Below are 18,619 nucleotides of genomic sequence, written 5' to 3'. Positions count from 1 at the left end.
TTTTTTTTTTTTCCCTTTTGCTTATATTTGCTGAGTGCATTTGAGCACAGGGAGGGGAAAAAAAAATAATAAAAAAAGCCATCAGCATAATTCATGGCTCACACAGTTATCGCGGGCTCCGGTTTCCAATCAGAGGCCTGGGCTGCGGAGCCAGCGTGCCGGGGAGGAGGGCTGGGGCTGGCCCGGATGCTGCTTCACAAACCAGCAGCGATTCTCTCTTTGTTCTGGGATCTCTCTGCTTCAGCCAAAACAGCCACTGCACGGCCTGTCCTGCAGATGCGGGAGCACTGAGCTGGTCCGAGGGGCTTTGTCCCCTCCGCTCTGAGGATAACGGGATGGAGCAGCCGCAGAGTGGGCTTGCAGGCTGCGGACCCAGCTGCGATCCAGGGAAAAGCCCTTGGAGACCTGGAAGTGCCAGGTCCCTCACCCTGGATCTGGGTATCGCGTTCGTGCCCTTTCCCTAGCCTGTCTCTGCGCCTGGTGCATAAGGCTCAGCAGACATGGGCTGAAGTCTGGGCTCCCAGTCCCTCCCAGTCCCATGCAATGAGCATCCCATTGCCCCCCCAGCAGAGATGCTGGTGCTGGCCCTGCACAGCCCCATGTGCACAACAGATAGCGGGAGTTTTTGAGATGTCTCCAGAGCCAGAAGTGTATGGAAGAGGCTCTGCAAGCCCAGCATCCATTTTATTCTAACAGAGTTCAGGGTCTGAAAGGCGCTGCTGCAGCCAGTCAGGTTAACACGTGTTTCAAGGTCACTCACTGCGTAAGTGTCCGATCAGCCAGCCCCGATCTGGGCAAGGGGCATGGTCCCAGCTTCAGATCCCAACACCCCGGGAGGATCTGCAGCCATAAAATCAGATTATTTCTTGCCTTTCCTGTAAGAACATTTTTTGCTCATTTGTGGTGTTTTTTAACTCTTGCCCAGGTGTCTTTACAAGCCAGAGTCAACCCTCGCTGGGGGCACCCGAGACCAATGCTGGGTCATGGGTGGGGGTCACCGCGCTGGCTGCATCCTGGCAGACACAGGGGCAGCTCCAGGGAGACCCAGGGCAGCGCTGGGGAGACCTCCTGCTCAGCACCAGCATGAGAGGCTGGAGAAGCAATGTCAGGAGCGCACATAGGATGGCAGCACCTCGCTGCGCACCTGGCCGGGGACCGCTCTGATGGCAGCGGCGGGTGCTTCGAGAGGGTCAGGGTCCCTGCGGGATGTGGAGCCCGGTCTGGGTCTGTGTGTCCCTGGGGGCAGCGGAGCCGCAGGGATCTGGCCCCTCGGTGACACTCGGCTGTCCTCGCTGAGAGGAGGGAAGGTGCACGTGTGCTGGTCCCAGGTGACACCCCGCTGGGTCACCCCATTTCACCCCTGCCCATCACAGGGGTTGCCAGCCCTGGTAAAGGCTGCCTAGAATACACTTGAATTTTTCCTGCTCTCTTGAGAAGGCAGGGCCTCCTGCCCTGCCTGCACCACTGCCTGCATCCCATGCCCTCTGCTCAGCCTGATGCAGGAACGGGGCAGAGGCAATGCGAAGGAGCAGCTGCACAGAATGTAACATCCTCTGTGGGATGCCTGGTAAGACAGTCTGCACACCAAGATTTATCTGATCCTGGCTATGTAATTGCTTTCCCCCCTTTCCTCTTCCTGGGGTCCGTATCAATTTAATTTACATGCTCAACGGCTTGGACTGCTTCATCCCCTCCTGCCAAGCATCTTCTCAGGCATTTACAGCTGCGGTGTGTGCCGGGCTGCCTCTCCTCTGCCTCCTCCTGTCCTGCACAGTGGGAACAGTGGGAATGCTGACCCAGGGGCCAGAGCACCGGGGAATCACTGCTCCGCACATGCGATCCTGCTCCCCCATGGCATCCTGCCGGTCTGTGAGGATGAGCTCTCGTCCATGACCTCTGTGACGAAGCTATGATGCAAGAGGAGACGTGATGGTTTCCTGTGAGCACGTGGAAAAAGGCAGCACCACTGCCCCGGCCACTATTCTTCCTCTTCCTCCTCCTTCTGCTTCCTCCTGCCCTTCCCAGCACAGCTCTTCCACACCAGTACAACTCTGTGTGTGAACCAAAGTGCTCCTCAGCATCTGCTCTACATTTGCTGTTCTTCTCAAGTCCATTCCTTGGCCCCTTCACCTCCTCTCAGCAGGCCCTGAAAATAGCAACCGTGGTTGCCTTTATATTGCATTATTGCAGTGTTTCTGTACCTCAATCAGCCCATGGCCAGCCACTCTCCAAGCCTCTGTATAATCCCCCGGGTGGCCAGGCTCCCTGGCATCTCCCTCTCATCCTCACTCGCTCCTTGAGATGCAAAATTGTGCTTTGTGGATGCAGAAAATGAATGTTATGGCACTTCTGCACGCACACACACATGTGCATAGATGTGCATGTTCCCCACAGGCACACATGCCCAGGGTATCCGTCAGGATGCTGCAGTGATGAGCGAAGGTGACTGGGCACCATTTGCAGCCTTATAGCAAGGAGGACACTTTGAAGGTGCTGAAGATGCTGCCTTGTCCCAGCGGGCACATGAAGCTGCCTGACAGCCCTAAGAGGCAGCTGCCTTCCTGCCTGCTGCAGGTTAACTGCTCTCCCGGCAGGCAGCTCGTTGGCTGGGAAGCAAAGCTGCCTCGGATATGCCTCATTTTATACAAAGAAGGTGGGCTGTGCCTGTCCCTCCCACCCCGCTGATCACCCTCCGCTCCACCGATAATAATACCTAGCAATTACACAAAGCTTTCCCTGCTCTCCGCAGACATTAATTAAGCTCTTTCCCAGGAATGGAGACAAAGAGAGGAACCGCGGGGAAACTCCCAACTTGGGTTGGGTTTCTTTTCGCTTCAATTTTGCGTGGCTGTGCCATCGGGCCTCCCAATTCCCAGCAGCACCGGGTGAGCCATCCACTGGCCATGGCGTTGCAGGGCAGCCCTGACAGCAGCAGTCGTTCTGGGTTTTGCTCTCACATGGCAACATTTGTCTGGTTTTCCACAATTTCTGGGCTGCTGCGGCCACTCGGATGGTGGCGCTGGATCCTGGCGCAGCTGTGCGTTCCCAGTGCCAGTAACCAGGGCTGGCTCTGCCCTGCAGAACCTTCCTGGGTGCCATTGGCTCTGCAGGGGTGACACCGCAACCCCAGGAGCTGGGAAAAGCAGACCATCCCGTGGGCACCACACTGGCCTCGCACCCAGCCTCCTCTCTGGGAGCAGAGGTGCTTTTGCAAGGGGACCCAGAGCCCCCTTCCAGCTGCCTGCACCTCGGGGCTTAGAGGGGGCATGGATGGTCAGGACACCCTGCCTGCACCCTGCAGGGCAGGTCTGTGGGCAGGACACCCTAGAGGGGAGGATGACAGGCAGGACACTCTGCCTGCACCCTGATGGGCAGGATGATGGGCAGGGCACCCTGGAGGGCAGGACAACAGGCAGAACACCCTGCAGGAGAGAATGACAGGCAGCGCACTCTGCCTGCACCCTGGAGGGAGGATGACGGGCAGGGCACGCTGCAGGGCAGGAGAACAGGCAGGACACGCTGCCTGCACCCGGACTACAGGAAGACAGGCAGCGCACTCTGCCTGCACCCTGGAGGGAGGATGACGGGCAGCGCACACTGCAGGGCAGGAACACAGGCAGGACACGCTGCCCGCACCCAGGACAGGCGGAGCAGCCCTGCCTGCCCCCTGGCGGGGTGGGGGGGAGCAGACGGGACGGCTGCCCTGCCCTGCCCTGCCCGCACCGAGGGCCGGACAGCCCTGCCCGCACCTGCCCGGGCCGGGTCAAGCCGGGCCAGGCCGGGGGGCGCTGCCCGGTCCCGCCCTCCCGGGGCGGTGCCCCCCGCGCTCCCGCCCGGCCCCGGCCCCGTCGGCGGAGCCACGCGAGATCCGCGCGGCGCGGGGCCGGCGCGGGCCGGCGGCGGTGGCGGGGCGCGGGGCGGGCCGGGCCGGGCCGGGCGGGGCGGGCCGGGGAGCGCGCATGAGCCGCGGCGGCGGCGGCGGCGACGGGCCGGCGGGAGCGCGGCAGCGGAGCGCGGCGCCGCCGCGGGTGTGGGCGCGCCGGGGAGCCCCGCACGGCGGCCCGCAGCCGGGGGCGGCGGGCGGCACCGCCTCGCCGGCCGGGGGGCGCCCGACCCTGCGCGCCCCGCACCGCGGCCCGCCGCCGCCGAGGTAAGCACCGAGCTGCGGCCCGGCCCCGCCGGCACCCCCCGGCCCGTCGCGGCGGGGAACCCCCCGCGCCCCGCTCCGCTCCGCCCGCCGCCGCGTCGCCATTTTGCCGCTCGCTCTTCCCCTCCCGGCGGCGCGGCCGGGCCGGGCCCTCCCCGCCGGCCCTCGCTGGGCCCCGGCCATCTCCCGGGGATGGGGCGGCCGGGCCCGGGGAGGCGACAGGCCGCGGGGCGGCCCGGCCGGCTGACAGGCGGCGAGGCGGCCCCCGCTCAGGCCCCGGGAGGTGACAGGCCCGGGGCGGCCCTGCCTGCACGGTGACGGGCGGGTGGCAGCAGGGGTGACAGCGAGGTGGGGTGGATGAGGGGACGGGGACAGGGGGGATGGCACGGCCAGGCCCGGGGAGGTGACAGCAGGACCAGGCAGGGCAGAGGTGTCCGCTTGCCCCCGGGGATGCCCGGGACAGGGGGACACCCTGGTGTGTCCCCACCTCGGCAGGGCGAGGGCTCATTGTCTGCCAGGTGTGTGCTGTGCTTTTTCCCTTCACTTTTGCGCCTGGGGACGGGCGAGGGGGAGGGACTCACTAACGTGCTTCAAACAGAAACTTTACACCATCAAAAAGCCAGACTGAGCCGCTTGGCGGGAGCACGGCGGCCTCGTGCCACCGGGTGAGTTGTTCCCTCCAGGAGAGCGGTGCCAGGGCAGCCACCAGCCGTTGACTTCGCTTGGCATGGGCGATGGCGAGGGGCTGCACCACACGCCTCTGGAGCTGCCCGGGCACGGGCAGGGCTTCCCCCACCATGTGGTTCCCTCTTGGGAAATCTCTGTCGAGGGTGATTCCGCTCCCTCCCAAGGAAATGTCTCCTATCACTTCCTCGTCTTTATTCCCGGGAAGTTTCTCCCAGCACGTGGCCACGACTCCGGTTCTTCCTGGAGTTCAATGGGAGGGAGCATGGCTTCTCCGATGGCGGCAGAGATGGCAGCAGCCTTTGGCGTCCATCGTCTGCACTGGCCTCGTCGCATCTCAGCCTGTGTCCTACCAGGCACACTGCTTCTGCCAGGGCACCATGGGCAGGGGCGGGGAGCTCGCTTGTCTTTTTGGCATTGCTTACATCTGGAGCCGTTGGTAAATTATTAATGATAAGTGGAGCGGATCAACAGTTGGCACATGGCACAGTGCATCTGTAGCAATGGGACCGGGGTGGGAGTCCCGGCAGGAGAAGTGGCCAGGACTCATGGGTGACTTTCCCTGTTTAGCCATAAGTATGTCTGGGTGCCAAGAGGGTCACAGCCATCCCTGGCTGCGTGCGTGCTCCCACAGACCCGATCCAAGGTCACAAATGGGCGTTTGTACTTGGAATTATTTCCCCTTTTCCAGTTTGTGCCCAATTCCAGGGCTGTGCCCAGCCTGCGGAGCCTGACCGCTCCGCAGGAGGGGTCTGTCACAGAGGGAAGGAGCCTGTTGGGGTGGCGAGTGGCTGGGACATTGCCATCCCTTGTCAAACGCGGCAGAGGAGCGTGTAGCCGTGCCAGCCGGGCAGGGCTGCCAGCGGCTCGGGAACGCATGGTGGGTCTCCAGTCTTCGCTCCCCCCTTCCCACAGCCACAGGGCCTCCTTGCCCCAGCTCCAGCACTGCCAGCTCAGCCTCTGCTCATCCCGTGCTGTGTCCTGCGTTGACAAGGGCTTTTTTTTCTGAAGCTGGAGTAGGACACTTCAAAAATGCTGCCACGAACTTCTAAAAAGTTACCTAAAAAGAACTGGAGGCTTCATTGTCAAAGATGCTGCCAGCCCCAACCTTCCCGTGCCGCGTCCTAACCCCGCTCACAGGCAGGACCTGCCGATATCTTCTCCCATTGCCGGTTGCAAAAGGGTTTTCACCAAAAACATAATGAAAGCTGGAAGGGCGTGGGCTGTTGCCCAGTTTCAGCATGTGTTACTCAAAAACAAGTGAGAAGTTTGGACATTACAAAAAAAATACAATGGGCTGATTTCTGCTCTCTGTCTCCGGGGCAATTCCTCTGGGATCCCTGGGGTTGTATCGATGGCCAGGGAGCGAAGTTTGGCTCTCACTAAGTGGTTTATGGGATTTTTATTCTTCATTTAGCCAAAAAAAAGGGAAAAAAATTCAAAAAAGTATTTGGTGTGGAAAAACAAAAGACGTTCAAAACCTCCTAAGCTGGCCAGAAAGGATCCCTTTGAGGGGGACAGATGTGTTAAGGGGAGCGAGAAGCATTCGGGAGCAGGGCTGACCCGGGCACCTTGAATGCGGCGGTGGTTTTGGAGAGGATGCTCAGCGCCAGCCCCGGCTCCCACAGTGTGGTGTGTGCTGCCACGGGGTGCTCAGCAGGCAGGAGGCGGGCAACCCGGCTGTTGGTGAGGTCTGCCCTGAGTGCTGCCCTTCGTGAGTCATCCTTGAGCTGCCCAGCAAGGCAGACACGGAGGTTTTGTGGTCTGTCACCCATCCAACGGCAGCCCTGCCTGCCTGCACCGGGGTGTCTCGCTGCTCGGGGTGCCGGTGGGTGCCATTTGGCGTGGGGGGGCCACGGCACTGGCCCTGCCTCCCCTTTCCCGTTGGGATGTGCGCCTGGCCCAAGGGGCAAAGCCATGGCGTGGTTGTTTTTCGGCTCTAGCCTAGGTTGGATAAACGCGTTGGCTGTGTGGGTTTCCCCTTGGTTTTCACCCTGCTGTAAAACGCAGAGATCTTGTTTCTAGCTTTCGGTTCACTGTTCTTTCGTGAGTCTTTTTTTTTTCTTTCTTTTCTTTTTTCTTTTTTCTTTTTTTCTTTTTTTTTCTTTTTTCTTTTTTCTTTTTTTTTTTTTTTCTTCAAGCAACTTGACTGAGGATCACTCAGAGGAGCAGAGGTGCCAGGAGGCAGCACAGGAGGGAAGGGGACTGGCAAGTTCGTCCCTGGAGGATTGGGGACAGTAACAGTGCCCACATGGGTGAGAGTGGAGCCACAATTTGGGAAGGAGCCGCAGGCACCCCTCTCTGTGCCTGCTCCGGAGACCAGCCATCCCTGGGAAGGAGCCACTGGCAGTCAGGCTGCAGCTCCTACCCAGGTCTCCCACCGAAAGAGCCCAAATTAGCTGAATAAATGATGCCTGTGTTCAGCACCAATGCCAGAGAACCTATTGCCAAGGGTGGAATTTCTCACTTGATCCGATTAACCTTTGTGTCACTGCAAACAACCACATATGTCACGAGCCGAACACATGCCGGAAGCTTTTGCCAGGTGTTCTCGGAGCATCTGGGCTGCACATGATGCGCAGTGCCCATTCCTATGCAGAAAGTCCCTGGGGGCACCTCGGAAAGGACTGCTGGACCCTCATGCCCCCCATGTTGATGGCGTGGTCGGTGATCTGGGCACACGGGAGATGCTCCCCCGACCCGTGCTGTCCCTCTGGGCTGCCCAAACAGGCGGGATGAGTCTGGATTCTCAGGGCATCAACTCCGTTAAGCAATGCAGATGTGATTGCGTGGGAGGAACTGGGGGTGACAAGTCAAATCTGTGTTTTAAAAAACCTCTGTGTGTGGGAGACAAGTGTTGAGCAAAGGTGAAGAAGCCAGTGCCTGGCTGAGCGTCAGTGTTGTGTCCTGACCAAGATCTCAAGGCCGGACGCAGCCGTGGTGGTCTGGAGAATCACCTCCCAAGGACTTGATGCTCTCATCGTGGAGGCTTGGAGGATTCCTTTCCCCCGGGGCCGTATGCGACAGCTCCTGACGCAGCCCCCGTCCTCAGACGTGTCTTTGCTTGTGCTGTTGGGAGGGGAGGAAGGAACTTGAAACCAACCAGGGGCAGAGCCAGCTGTGCCATGGGCTCCATCCTGGCACCGCCAAAGTGGTGGGGTGTCCTGCTGCGCGCTTCCATTGGGAGTGAGACTGGGCCTTCTGCGATAATTCCTGATGTTCATTATTTATAGAGGAGCCAAATTGAATTATTAATACGGAAAATTCAGATAACATTAACAATTCTCAGTTTATAACAGTTTCCCATTAATAAGGAAAATTGGAAATTTATCACTACATCTGTTCATTAAAACTCACTTTTTTTTCTTCTTTTGGTGTCTTAAATGAAAGCAGAGAAATAAACGAAGAGGAAAAGCCATTTATTCGCTACTTCTCTGGGCAAAGTCAGCCCATAATTTTTAATAAAGTCTTTGCATTATATGTGGAGGGGAAACCAGCCTAAAATGAAAGCAGCTTTTCAGCCCTGTGTATGGCGTTGCTCGATCGTAGAACAAATACTCAGAAACACGTCCTGTTTCTTCTCTTTGCGGGAACCTTTAAGCTGCATGATAGTTTTGTAATTTCCCTCCCTCCCCAGCAGCTCTCCTTGCTTTCAGCATGTGTTGCTCCCGGCTCCGAGGAGTGAATTTTAACGCCTCCCCTGCTTCTTTCAGAGATGGCGGATTCCTATGCCTGTAAAGGTGGAAGGAAAACTGCAGGCTCTAACCAACCCGCTGCCAGCAAGGAAAGCAGGACAGAGACGAGGATAAACCCGCCGGCAGAGCTCCCCAAGCTCGGTAAGGAACTGGGTTTTTTCTTTCCGCGGAGGTGGATGGGGTGGAGGGGACGAGCTCAAGGGTTGGGGGGCAGCTGCCAAAACGAGGCGGCGCGAGTGCATCGGGTCTCGGCATGCCTCTGCTCCTCACTTCGACCAACCAGCGAGGGCTGTGCTGGGCCAAAAAATTCCCAGGCCCTCAGAACTGCAGAGAGGCAGTCCCTGGGAACGGGAAGAGATGGAGATGGTCTCTCCCTTTCGAGGGGCGTGCCTCTAGCTTAACGAGATGGGTGTCTCGCCGCCTATTTATCGTGTTGGTAGCTAAGTGTTACATCAAAGGATGGAAAGGCTTAAATGAGTTCAGACCATCTGCTGTCTCCTGTGTCGTGGCCCCTGGGATGGAGGCTTGCGAGCGTACAAGCCCTGCGGGACCCACTTGCTAAGGGCTGTCACTGTGATGGATAGCTGATTTCTCTATCCAGGAATCTCCAGGCCCAAGGAGATTTTCCTCCTGTCTGCTTATGCTGGGCAGATCCCCTCTGCGGGTGTGGAGAAGCTATCGCTGCCTTTACCTTGCTAACGGCAGCCCCGGACACCGAGGGCTGCCTGCACCCAGGGCAAGGGTCAGACCCCAGAGATGCATCTCAGACCAGGCACACAAAATCAATGGCCTCATGGGGGAAATGCGCGTGCCCTAAATGTTTCCCAAATGCTGCTCTTCCCTTGAGAGGGTTGAAGCTGTAATTGCTAGCAGAGGGGTGTAACTTATTACTAAGGGGAATGAACTCCAGCTGTGCACGGTATGAACATACCTGGGTTTGGGAGAGCGTTTTTTCCATGCACCACATCTTATCAGCACTTTTAAAAGTAAAAACGGCCTTTTTTTAAGCCCTTCTGTCTGGTTTAGAGGGACTGAAAGCAATGAGGCGGTGTGAAGGACACTTTGTGATGAAGACATTTCATTGCTGTCCCTGGGAAAGTGCTGGGGGTGGAAATGTCTTCCAGGGTTCACTTTGTTGGGGTGAATTAGGCTTGATGCGGACTGGGGAGACTTGGGCCTCTCCTGCAGTCACTTTGCCATCCCGCCTCGAATGCAGCAGCCTGACTGGTGCAGGGACCATCCTTTCCAAGCCAGGTCTTGGTCCAGAGAAGCCTCGAGTCCATCAGCAAGCCATCCCTGGTCCCCATTTCCCATAACACTGAGCACTGTCGGGTTTGTGTCTCCTGCGACTGCCTGTAAAGTCCAGGATTTAGCGCAGCTGGTGGGTGGTAGCCAGGAGTGGGATGCTGGAAGACGAGATGTGATTTCTACTCCTCCCGTCCCTGTCCTTGCCGTCCCCAGCTGGCAGCTGATCAACAAGGGCATTGAGGAGTGTCTGAACTGGGAGGTTGTGTTTGGCATGAAACATCCCAGAAAGTTTTGAAACTTGTGCAAGTTGTAAAAAGGAGAGGAGAGCTGTCACTGAGCATCAAGTGGTGTTCCCCAGGGCTAAGTGGTGTTCCCCAGGACTCGGTATTGGGACCAGTTCTGTTTAATATCTTTATCAATGATCTGGATGAGGGGATCAAGTGCACCCTCAGTAAGTTTGCAGACGACACCAAGTTGTGCGGGAGTGTTGATCTGCTTGAGGGTAGGAAGGCTCTGCAGAGGGATCTGGACAGGCTGGGTCGATGGGCCAAGGCAACTGTATGAGGTTCAACAAGGCTCAGTGCCAGGTCCTGCACCTGGGTCACAACAACCCCCGGCAACGCTACAGGCTTGGGGAAGAGTGGCTGGAAAGCTGCTCAGTGGAAAAGGACCTGGAGGTGTTGGTCCCTGGGGGTATTTAAAAGGCACGTAGATGAGCTTAGGGTCATGGTTTAGTGGTGGACTTGGCAGCGTTAGGTTAACGGTTGGACTCGATGATCTTAGAGGTCTTTTCCAGCCTAAAGGATTCTGTGATTCTATGATCTGCTTGAGCTGCAGCCCCAGATGTGCTAGGCTCCTGGGGAGAGCTGCCTGGAGGGACAGGGACGTGCTGCTGTGGGATATCTCAAATTTGGAATATTTTGAAGCATTTAGGAGAGAAAGCAAGAAGAGTAATAAGCAGGTAACTGCAGTGTTGTGAGCTTTTACTGTAAATCCTGTATTATTTGGTGGTTTTTTGTATACTCCTAGCTCACGGAGTCCCATGATGTGCAAGAAACATAGCTCAGTTTCATGTGCAGGGTGAGGCCCTTGCTTACATGAGCATGGAGGAAAAGTCTGAGCATGCAGTCTAAGAGCAGTGGAAAAAATACAAAATGCAGAGGGCAGCTGCAATGCACAGACATCCATCACAGCACTACGAGAGTTCTGAATGCACCCTGCACAGTTGCTCCAGAACTAGCGTGGTTTGGGGCCAAGCTTGCAAAATTCTACCCTCTCCTTAGGGCCACGAGCTGTTTTAGGGCAGGAGCCAGGCAGATAGGAGCCCAAACCGAAAAGAGTGGGTTTTGGACAGCTTAGAGGCTGCCTTGCGGGGGGGGGGGGGGGGGGGCAGGTAAGTGGCTGTTTAGGGACTTTTTCTTATAATCCACAAGGGTCACCGCCTCCTGCAGATGAGGCCTTCTGGGCTAAAGGGATTCCCAAAGGATGCTGCATCGCCAAGGGATGCTTTTACAGGTATCAAAATGCAGCAAACCAGCTGGTGTAACTTCAGGAGACTGGAAATAAATGTCAACTGTTTTCTTTGCTATTTTACTCCTGGCTGCTGGGGCAGAAGGCATGAAATCAGAGGGAGCGTGTGGTTTTGGCAGTGCCTTTGTAGGTAACTGGTTAACTGATTGGCTTTCTGTTTAATCTCTCTCTCTTGTTCCAAAAAAAATCCTGGATTGGCTTCTGAGAACAGCCAGCGCCAGGCTTGGAGCTGAACTCCAGTTTCTCAGGTGCTGGAGGAATTGCTGGCTTGGCTTCCAGCCTTTTCTTACCTGATTTTCACCAGAGAAGGGTGTTTTACAGGTTGAGTTTAGTTTTTTTAATCTCAGTTATCGTCTCCTAGCTGTTCTGGGGTTTCTTCTCAGGGATGGTTTTTGGCTTGTTTCTGTTCTCATAGCAAACGGCTTTTATTCCGAGTCCTGTTCATTAAGCCCTCCCAGATCTCAGTCTCAGTTTTCTGTACACAACATTTCCTGTTGGCCACTCGCATCTGTCCAGCTTGTCTTTGGGTCACACTGACTCCCAGCATCACTGAAAGTTACAGGTTAGCGCTGCGTCTGTTTGCAGGAAATGCAACCAGTGACAAAACCGAAGGCAGGAAGAAAGGACGACCCAAGGCTGAGAACCAGGCACTGAAAGACATCCCTGTAAGACCCCGCGTGCTCTAATCCCCCATGCCCTCCCTGCCTCACTCCCTCTGACTTGCCCTCCATGCCTTGCTGCACTGTGCACTCCAGCCAGCCCCACTCCGGAGTTAAACCTACCTTCCCAGTGGTTTAATCTTCAGAGGAGCCTTGTCTTGGGCTTGGCAAGATCTTGGCCCCTGAATCCCCTCCATGGAGGCATTTGGCATCCTCCAAAACCCTGGTGGGGAACAATAAACTCCCTCCAGCCTCCCCTTCCCAGAGCCGTTTGCAGATGAGCTGGATTTTTTCACAGCCATGTCACGTTTGGCTAATGATCCGGCAGCACCGGTGAGGGGGTGATTTATTCCCCTCAGAGTTGTGCAGTTTAATTCCAGCACAGTAGCGTGGACAACACACAGAGCAGTTTGTCATGAGAGCATGGACATGGGGTGATTTACTGACTAGATGAAATGTGGGGTGGTTAAATCACCCGAGCGACTTCTGGCCTGATTTATTCCCCAGCCTGGCTGGGAGCATGAGCGCGCTCTGGGAGGCACAGCAAGGTAAATTCTTGGGAGGAACCATTAGCCTGTAGAGCCTGCAGCTCCGTCCCAGCACCCCTCACTTGAGGGAGCACCCTGTGCTGAAACACAGCCCCGGGGTCCACTTTACGGCTGTATTGTGAGAAGGGGTGGACAGCAATGATCAGAGGTCCTATGTGCCCCCCGCCCCGGCCACCTCGGGATGCAGTGGCGCACACCCAAGAACACGATGCTCTTTGCTCAGTTATGTCTCTTGTCTCTCCTGTTCCCAGCTCCCCCTGATGAACCAGTGGAAGGATGAATTCAAAGCCCACTCCAGGGTGAAATGTCCCAATTCAGGCTGCTGGCTGGAGTTCCCCAGCATTTATGGCTTGAAGTACCACTATCAACGCTGCCAAGGGGTAAGGAGACCGGAGGGCTGTCTGTCCTTTCCAGGGGCCAGCTCTTATATTACCATCTACAGGGTAAAGCCCCTCTCAGGCCTTAAACCCCAGGAGAATTGTGAGATTAAAATGGGGAGGGTGCAGATGGACCAGGGACAGTTTGTGAGTGTGTATGAGAGGAAGTGGTGTCCCTCCAGCTCAGTGTGAGGTCTGGCCTGGGAGGGTCGTGGGCCATTGGTAACGGTTTGGAGAGGCAGAAGGGTATTACACACAATTTGTGTTTGTGTCTGCATCAGAAAAAGCCTGTCCCTTTTGTGGTCTAACATCTGTGCTCACCTGTCTCTCCCTGCTCCACACAGGGTGCAATCTCAGAGAAGCTGACCTATTCGTGCTCGTACTGCGAAGCTGCCTTCACCTCCAAAACCCAGCTAGAAAAGCATCGGCTCTGGAATCACTTGGACCGGCCAGTGCCAACCAGCAAAGCAGAAAACAAAGTGCCGAAGGCCATTGGGAAGAGCAGTGGCAAGAAAAGGTACCAGGCTGTGGCTGGGCTGCATGGTGGTGGCGTAGGGATGGCTGGGAGAAGGGGAATGTGCCCGCCTCCGTTCCCATGATCTGGGCTGGCGAGTGGGGAGAGGTGTCAGAACGTTTGTCTAACAACCCCTCTTTAAACAAGCCCTCTGTGCTTTGCCCTAGAGCTGCTGAGAGTTCAGCTTGCCCCACCATCCATCCCAAACAGGCAAAGACGGAAAAAGCCGTGGCCCAGGACCATGCTGAGAATGGCGAGTGCCTGGCGGAGAGCCGGGAGAGCAAGGAGTTTCAGATCGCAGCAGCTGAGGCAATGGCAGCTGCCACTCCCACGGCGAAGTCCTCGAGCGGCAAGGATGCCGCGCAGCAGGGAGGCAGCCAGGCCTCGCTGCAGGAGGAAGACCCTGAGAGGATGAAGCACAGTAAGATTAGAGCCTGGGGCTATGCTGGTTCAGGAGCCCAGAGAAGGGTGTCCCACGGGAAGGGAAAGGGCTCTGCTCCAGCCAACGCTGCTGCAAGTGTCTCTGAATGCATCCAAGCCTTTTTTAACATCCTGGTAATTTGCCCTCCCCGCCCAGTTTCTTGCAGCAGTGAGTTCCACTGAGTGAAAACCAGATTGCAGTGGTGGTAGAGGTATTTCTATAGGACCTGTAGGATTGGAAATGGATTGAATTCCCTGCAGTGTAGCAAGCTGCCATATCAGCCCGTCTGTCCTCACTGAGTGTGGCAGTTTAAACCAGGGTGTATCTGGCAAATGTATTTTCCTTACGTATTGGGGCAGGGTAGGGAGGCTCACTGTGCCCGTTGCCATGTGGGCTGGCAGGCAGGGCCATCATTGTCCCCATCATGATGTGGGTTTACACTGCTTGCAGCTCCAAAGTGAGCCACCACCAGCCACCTTAGACTGTGGAAACCACGTGAGTTTTGGAGCTAGACAGAGCTACGACTTCCACTGTTTGAATTGGCCTTGGATAACATTATTTTTCCTGGTTTTGTGGGTTGGAAGCAGCGTCCTGTTACTGTTTGGTGGGGTGTCTGCTTCATCCAACAGCCCTGTATTTCACAGGGGTAAAGGCATCCCCAAGGTGATTCACTCCTGACATAGAGTGTGTACCTCCCCCTTGCCTTAGGACTGCTGAAGCCGCCCTGGCAGTACAGTTATTTGACCAAATCCCTCTCTCTGTTTGTCTCTTTTGAGTCAGGAAGGAAACAGAAAACTCCTAAGAAATTTACGGGGGAGCAGCCGTCCATCTCGGGGACATTTGGACTGAAAGGTAATACAGGCATGACTCTGGTCAGCTGTAGGGTTGTAGCTTCTCCCTGGGGCATTTCAGGGAAGCCCCTTCCCCAAGAGCCCTCTCTGTGGTGGAGATACGTGACAGCCACCCAGAGCCTGGGGATGTGCTGAAGGAGGTGGTGCCTATTACCATAAGAGTGTCGTAAAGGGAATGAAGAGCACTGATAACAACCCTGCCTGCTCTGCTTGGGAGCCTGTCACTGGGAAATGAGGGAAGAGAGGAAAGGATATGGGTATGTCCAGCTGTAACATAAGAGTAACAAGCTGCTGACACAAGCGAGACATGAAAAACATCATCTCATCATCATCCCACCGTCCTGGGATTTCACAGTGTTTCCGATGGCGTTGAGAAGGATCTCTGCTGCGTAGAAAAGCTGGGTGACGCATCCATCCCTCAGACATTGTCTCCAACGCTGGTCGCCCACATTTAACAAAATGAATTCAAGGGGGAAGAGATGTGTTAGCAGGATGTTTCCTGAGAGGACGCTCAGAAGTTGGCTGCTGCAGCCTGATAAAGCAAGAGTGAGTGGGACTGTGGTTATGCTCCATAAATATACCTGGCTGGGTACAAAGGAGGGAGGAAACCTGGAGCATCCCTGGCATGAGAGCAACTGGATTTGGACTGGCTATGAAATTCATTCAACCAGGGGAATAAAAAGCAGGTTTCCAGGCACTGCAGGAGGCAGCACCTTCCAGTATGAGAGGCACTCGGGGGAGAGGCACTAATGGGTTTGAAGGAATTAAACGCTTACTGAAGAGCAAGCTGGATGTGGTCTCTGCGATTTCTTGTCCCCTGGCTCCTGGGAAGTCTGAGGTTGTTTCCCTTAACTTCCCCAAAAAAGCATTGCCATAGACTCAAATGTCTGCTGTGGGTTCCTCGAGAATAAGCTGGTCCCCCCAGTGACCCACTGCCTCAAATGGAGAATGAAGATCAGGCAGGTGTTTGCCTACATCCCCCAGGTTCAACATGGCAGTTGCTCCCCAAAGGCAAGGGTGCCACCAGCCCGTCGTGGGGTGCTGTCTCCATTCAGACCCTGGGTTTGCAAGAGGCACAACTCATGAGTTCAGGGACACGTGGACCCTTGCAGGGCAGGTGTGGATCTGACCTCCAGATCCTTCTGTGGAAGCGCAGGCACAGGGCTGAACTGCACATGGATTTTAGGGGGATGGACCCAGGGGAGAGCCCCCCTCCTCTCTTTGCCAGCCTTTCCAAAGCATTATTTGCAAGTCATGTGTTCCATTTCTTATGTCAGCCCAGGAACTGCCGAGGATTGTGTGTGGCGGGGGGGATTGGACAGCACTGCCACTGCCAGCATGCTCTCAGCATGTGCTGAGCCTTCTCCTGCTTGCTTGGCCCTGCTCGGTGCAGAGAGGATGCTTTAGTGGTTGGCAGTGATGCTTTTAGCATGCTGAATGGGAAGCGCACACTTTGCCCATGCAGTCACGTGGGGATGAGGCACAGACAAGGTGGGAGAGTGGATGCGCTCGGGAGAAGCTGGCTGAGAGCCTGATGCTCTGCCTGTGCAGAGACCCCTGCCTTTGAGTTCCTCTCCGCTTTGCAGGCAGGCTTGCTGACAGTCGCCAGCAACCCAAGGTGGCTGTGCCACGTTTCCTCTTCCCCATGCGCATGTTGCCTGGTTGCCCCTCCTCTCCTTCTGTTTCTTCCTGACCCTTTCCAGCGCCCATGGGACTGGGAGAGATCTGTGTTTATTGTGGCAATTGTGTACAGATCCAGGGACAAAAGGTCCTGTGGGATCTGATGCGAGATCCCAGAATTTGCCCCGTTTTCTAAGAGGGATTCCAGTTCCTCTGTGTAAGCAGTTAGGCAGCCTTTGCAGTGCAGGTTCATCAGTAGGAACATCACTTTTATATCCTGAATTTGCTGTTCCAATTTCCCCTTTTAGTTTCTTGCACAATGCCCTTTTGCCTCCTCCTCAGCCTGTCTTCCCCACAGTCTGCCTTGCTAGAAGCATCCTACTCTGCTTTGCCGTTGTGTTTCCATAAGTTCATAAACTGTCTGAGTTGGGGGAAATTACTCTGTTTATAAAACACCACAAGCTGTTATCATTTTGCTTGTCATAATTATGGACCTGGTCCTGTACATTCAGCCTTGGCAGACCTACAGCCAGCTCAGTGTCCCTGGGTCAGAGGTAGAGATTTTTTTTTTCTCCCGTTAAATGTGAGTTGGTCTGAGGGTATTAAAGCAAGTACTGAATAAAAATCCTCTCTCTCTACAGGTCTCGTCAAAGCAGAGGACAAGGCAAAAGCCCATCGAGCCAAGAAGCTGGAGGGGAGCACCAACACGGAGGAGCTGAAAAAGAAACCTCCAGGAGCTGGTGTGAAGAAGGAAACCGCTGTGCATCTACCAGCAGGTGAGCCTGGTGGAGGCAGAGCACAGGCAGCAGCTCTGTGTGCAGCTTAGCTGCTTATCAGCTCAGTCCTGTGCTCTGATCCGAGCCGGCACGGTTCCCACCTTCACACTACAGCTAGTGGTCCCCGCACCCCTCCCAGCCCCGTGGGCTGTTGGCTGGGTTAGTTTTCTAGCAGATTTGTGAGCAAAAGCAGCCCAAAATCAGAAGTAGGAGCACGCAGCTCCTGCCCTTTCAAGATTTAGCACAGATGTGGGAACCACCACTGCTCCTGTAATATTGATGCAGCCACAAATGACATCCCAAAAGAGTTTACTGTATCTTCACTTCACTGCCAGGACAGACCACTACAAGTGCTGGGACTTGATAGCCAAATCCTGGTTCCACCTGGCTTCTCTGTGACCACAGTTTGGGTCAGTGTCTGGGATGATGGCATTTTTCTAACGTCATCTCCATGAATGACACCAGTGCATAACTGTGGGCATGATTATGTCTTCCCTAAGCCTCCGAGGTGCAGCCTACACCCTAGCGCAGGTTGATGACTTTTCCTGGGAGCTCTGACAGCAGGAGGAACGCAGGATGTGCAAGATAAACACAGCTGCAATGCCTTGCACTGCTTTCATATTCAAATAAACGACTCTCTGATCTCAGAGCCGTGCAAAAGCATCCAAATAAACAGACTTGGCGGATTTTATTCAGGCCGGGCTTCCCTTGCTGGAAGCTGAATACTGTTCTGCTGAGAACACAGCGTGAACTCTGGACCTGGGAGCAAGTTTTGGCCCCATGTATCTCTTATTTTGGGTGTTTTTTAAGCTAGTCACAGCCATTCAAATAAACGGATGCCTGGAAACTAGCACTCCTCTAGCTGCCTGTGTGTCTGCTGGGAAGAGGATTGCCAGGGAAGCTTTCCAGGCACACGTCCGGATAGAGCCGAGACACTCACCTTTGTTTCACTCCCGCTAATTGTTTTGTTTGGCAGGGGGGAGTTATTCCACGCAGGGCGAGATCAGGTGGCCGGGGGTATCATCATGTTTTAACTCCTGGTGTGCAGGACACCAGCGGGGTTGGAAAGGTGAACCTCCCTTTCCCTGTGAAATGCCAGCAGGTTGGCTAACTCCCCATAAAGTGGCCCAGTGACCCAGTTTGCTCAGGCAGGAGCTGTGGGGCAGGCAGAGCTGCAAGTGCCTGCATGGTTTGCGCCTGGCTTGGCCGTGCCTGGGAGAGTATTTCTCTTTCTTTAGCATCAGGAACTTTTCCCAATTCAGTGCTTTTCAATGTAGCAAATCAAGGCTTAGGATAGGGCTGTGCTCTGCCAAGCAGTCCAGGCAGGTTGTGGTCTCTGCGGATGGGTGTAACACCTTTCTCCTCTCCCTCGCCAGCAAACCCTGAGGACCAGTGGCAGCGGGAGATCAGCGAGAAGGGAGAAGTGTCCTGTCCAACCTGCAGCGTTATAACCAGGAAAACTATTGTGGGGCTCAAAAAGCACATGGACGTCTGCCAGAAAGTAAGGACTTGCTTTATTCAATCACACACATAAGGGTTTTGGAGGGGA

At 55.5% G+C, this 18,619-nt stretch overlaps 1 protein-coding gene across 5 annotated transcripts in view; it reads left to right on the top strand.

The window, feature by feature from the left end:
• Nucleotides 1-3,814: 3,814 nt before the first annotated feature.
• The window catches only part of ZNF512B (zinc finger protein 512B), a 32,455-nt gene continuing 17,650 nt past the window's right edge, over nucleotides 3,815-18,619 (top strand). For 2 of the 5 annotated variants that reach the window (XM_054845540.1, XM_054845541.1), the window contains exons 1-9: nucleotides 3,816-4,150; nucleotides 8,545-8,667; nucleotides 11,890-11,969; nucleotides 12,763-12,891; nucleotides 13,233-13,405; nucleotides 13,570-13,823; nucleotides 14,604-14,675; nucleotides 16,936-17,070; nucleotides 18,447-18,571. In XM_054845540.1, the coding sequence (XP_054701515.1) occupies nucleotides 8,547-8,667; nucleotides 11,890-11,969; nucleotides 12,763-12,891; nucleotides 13,233-13,405; nucleotides 13,570-13,823; nucleotides 14,604-14,675; nucleotides 16,936-17,070; nucleotides 18,447-18,571 (1,089 nt within the window). In that variant the 5' untranslated portion in view covers nucleotides 3,816-4,150; nucleotides 8,545-8,546. Of the gene's footprint in view, nucleotides 4,151-8,544; nucleotides 8,668-11,889; nucleotides 11,970-12,762; nucleotides 12,892-13,232; nucleotides 13,406-13,569; nucleotides 13,824-14,603; nucleotides 14,676-16,935; nucleotides 17,071-18,446; nucleotides 18,572-18,619 lie in introns of all 5 variants that reach the window. The other 3 variants (XM_054845542.1, XM_054845539.1, XM_054845544.1) reach the window with 2 other exon arrangements.

This window comes from Grus americana, chromosome 17, assembly GCF_028858705.1.
Source record: "Grus americana isolate bGruAme1 chromosome 17, bGruAme1.mat, whole genome shotgun sequence".
NCBI lineage: Eukaryota > Metazoa > Chordata > Aves > Gruiformes > Gruidae > Grus > Grus americana.
This window is presented reverse-complemented; position numbering and strand designations above follow the sequence as displayed.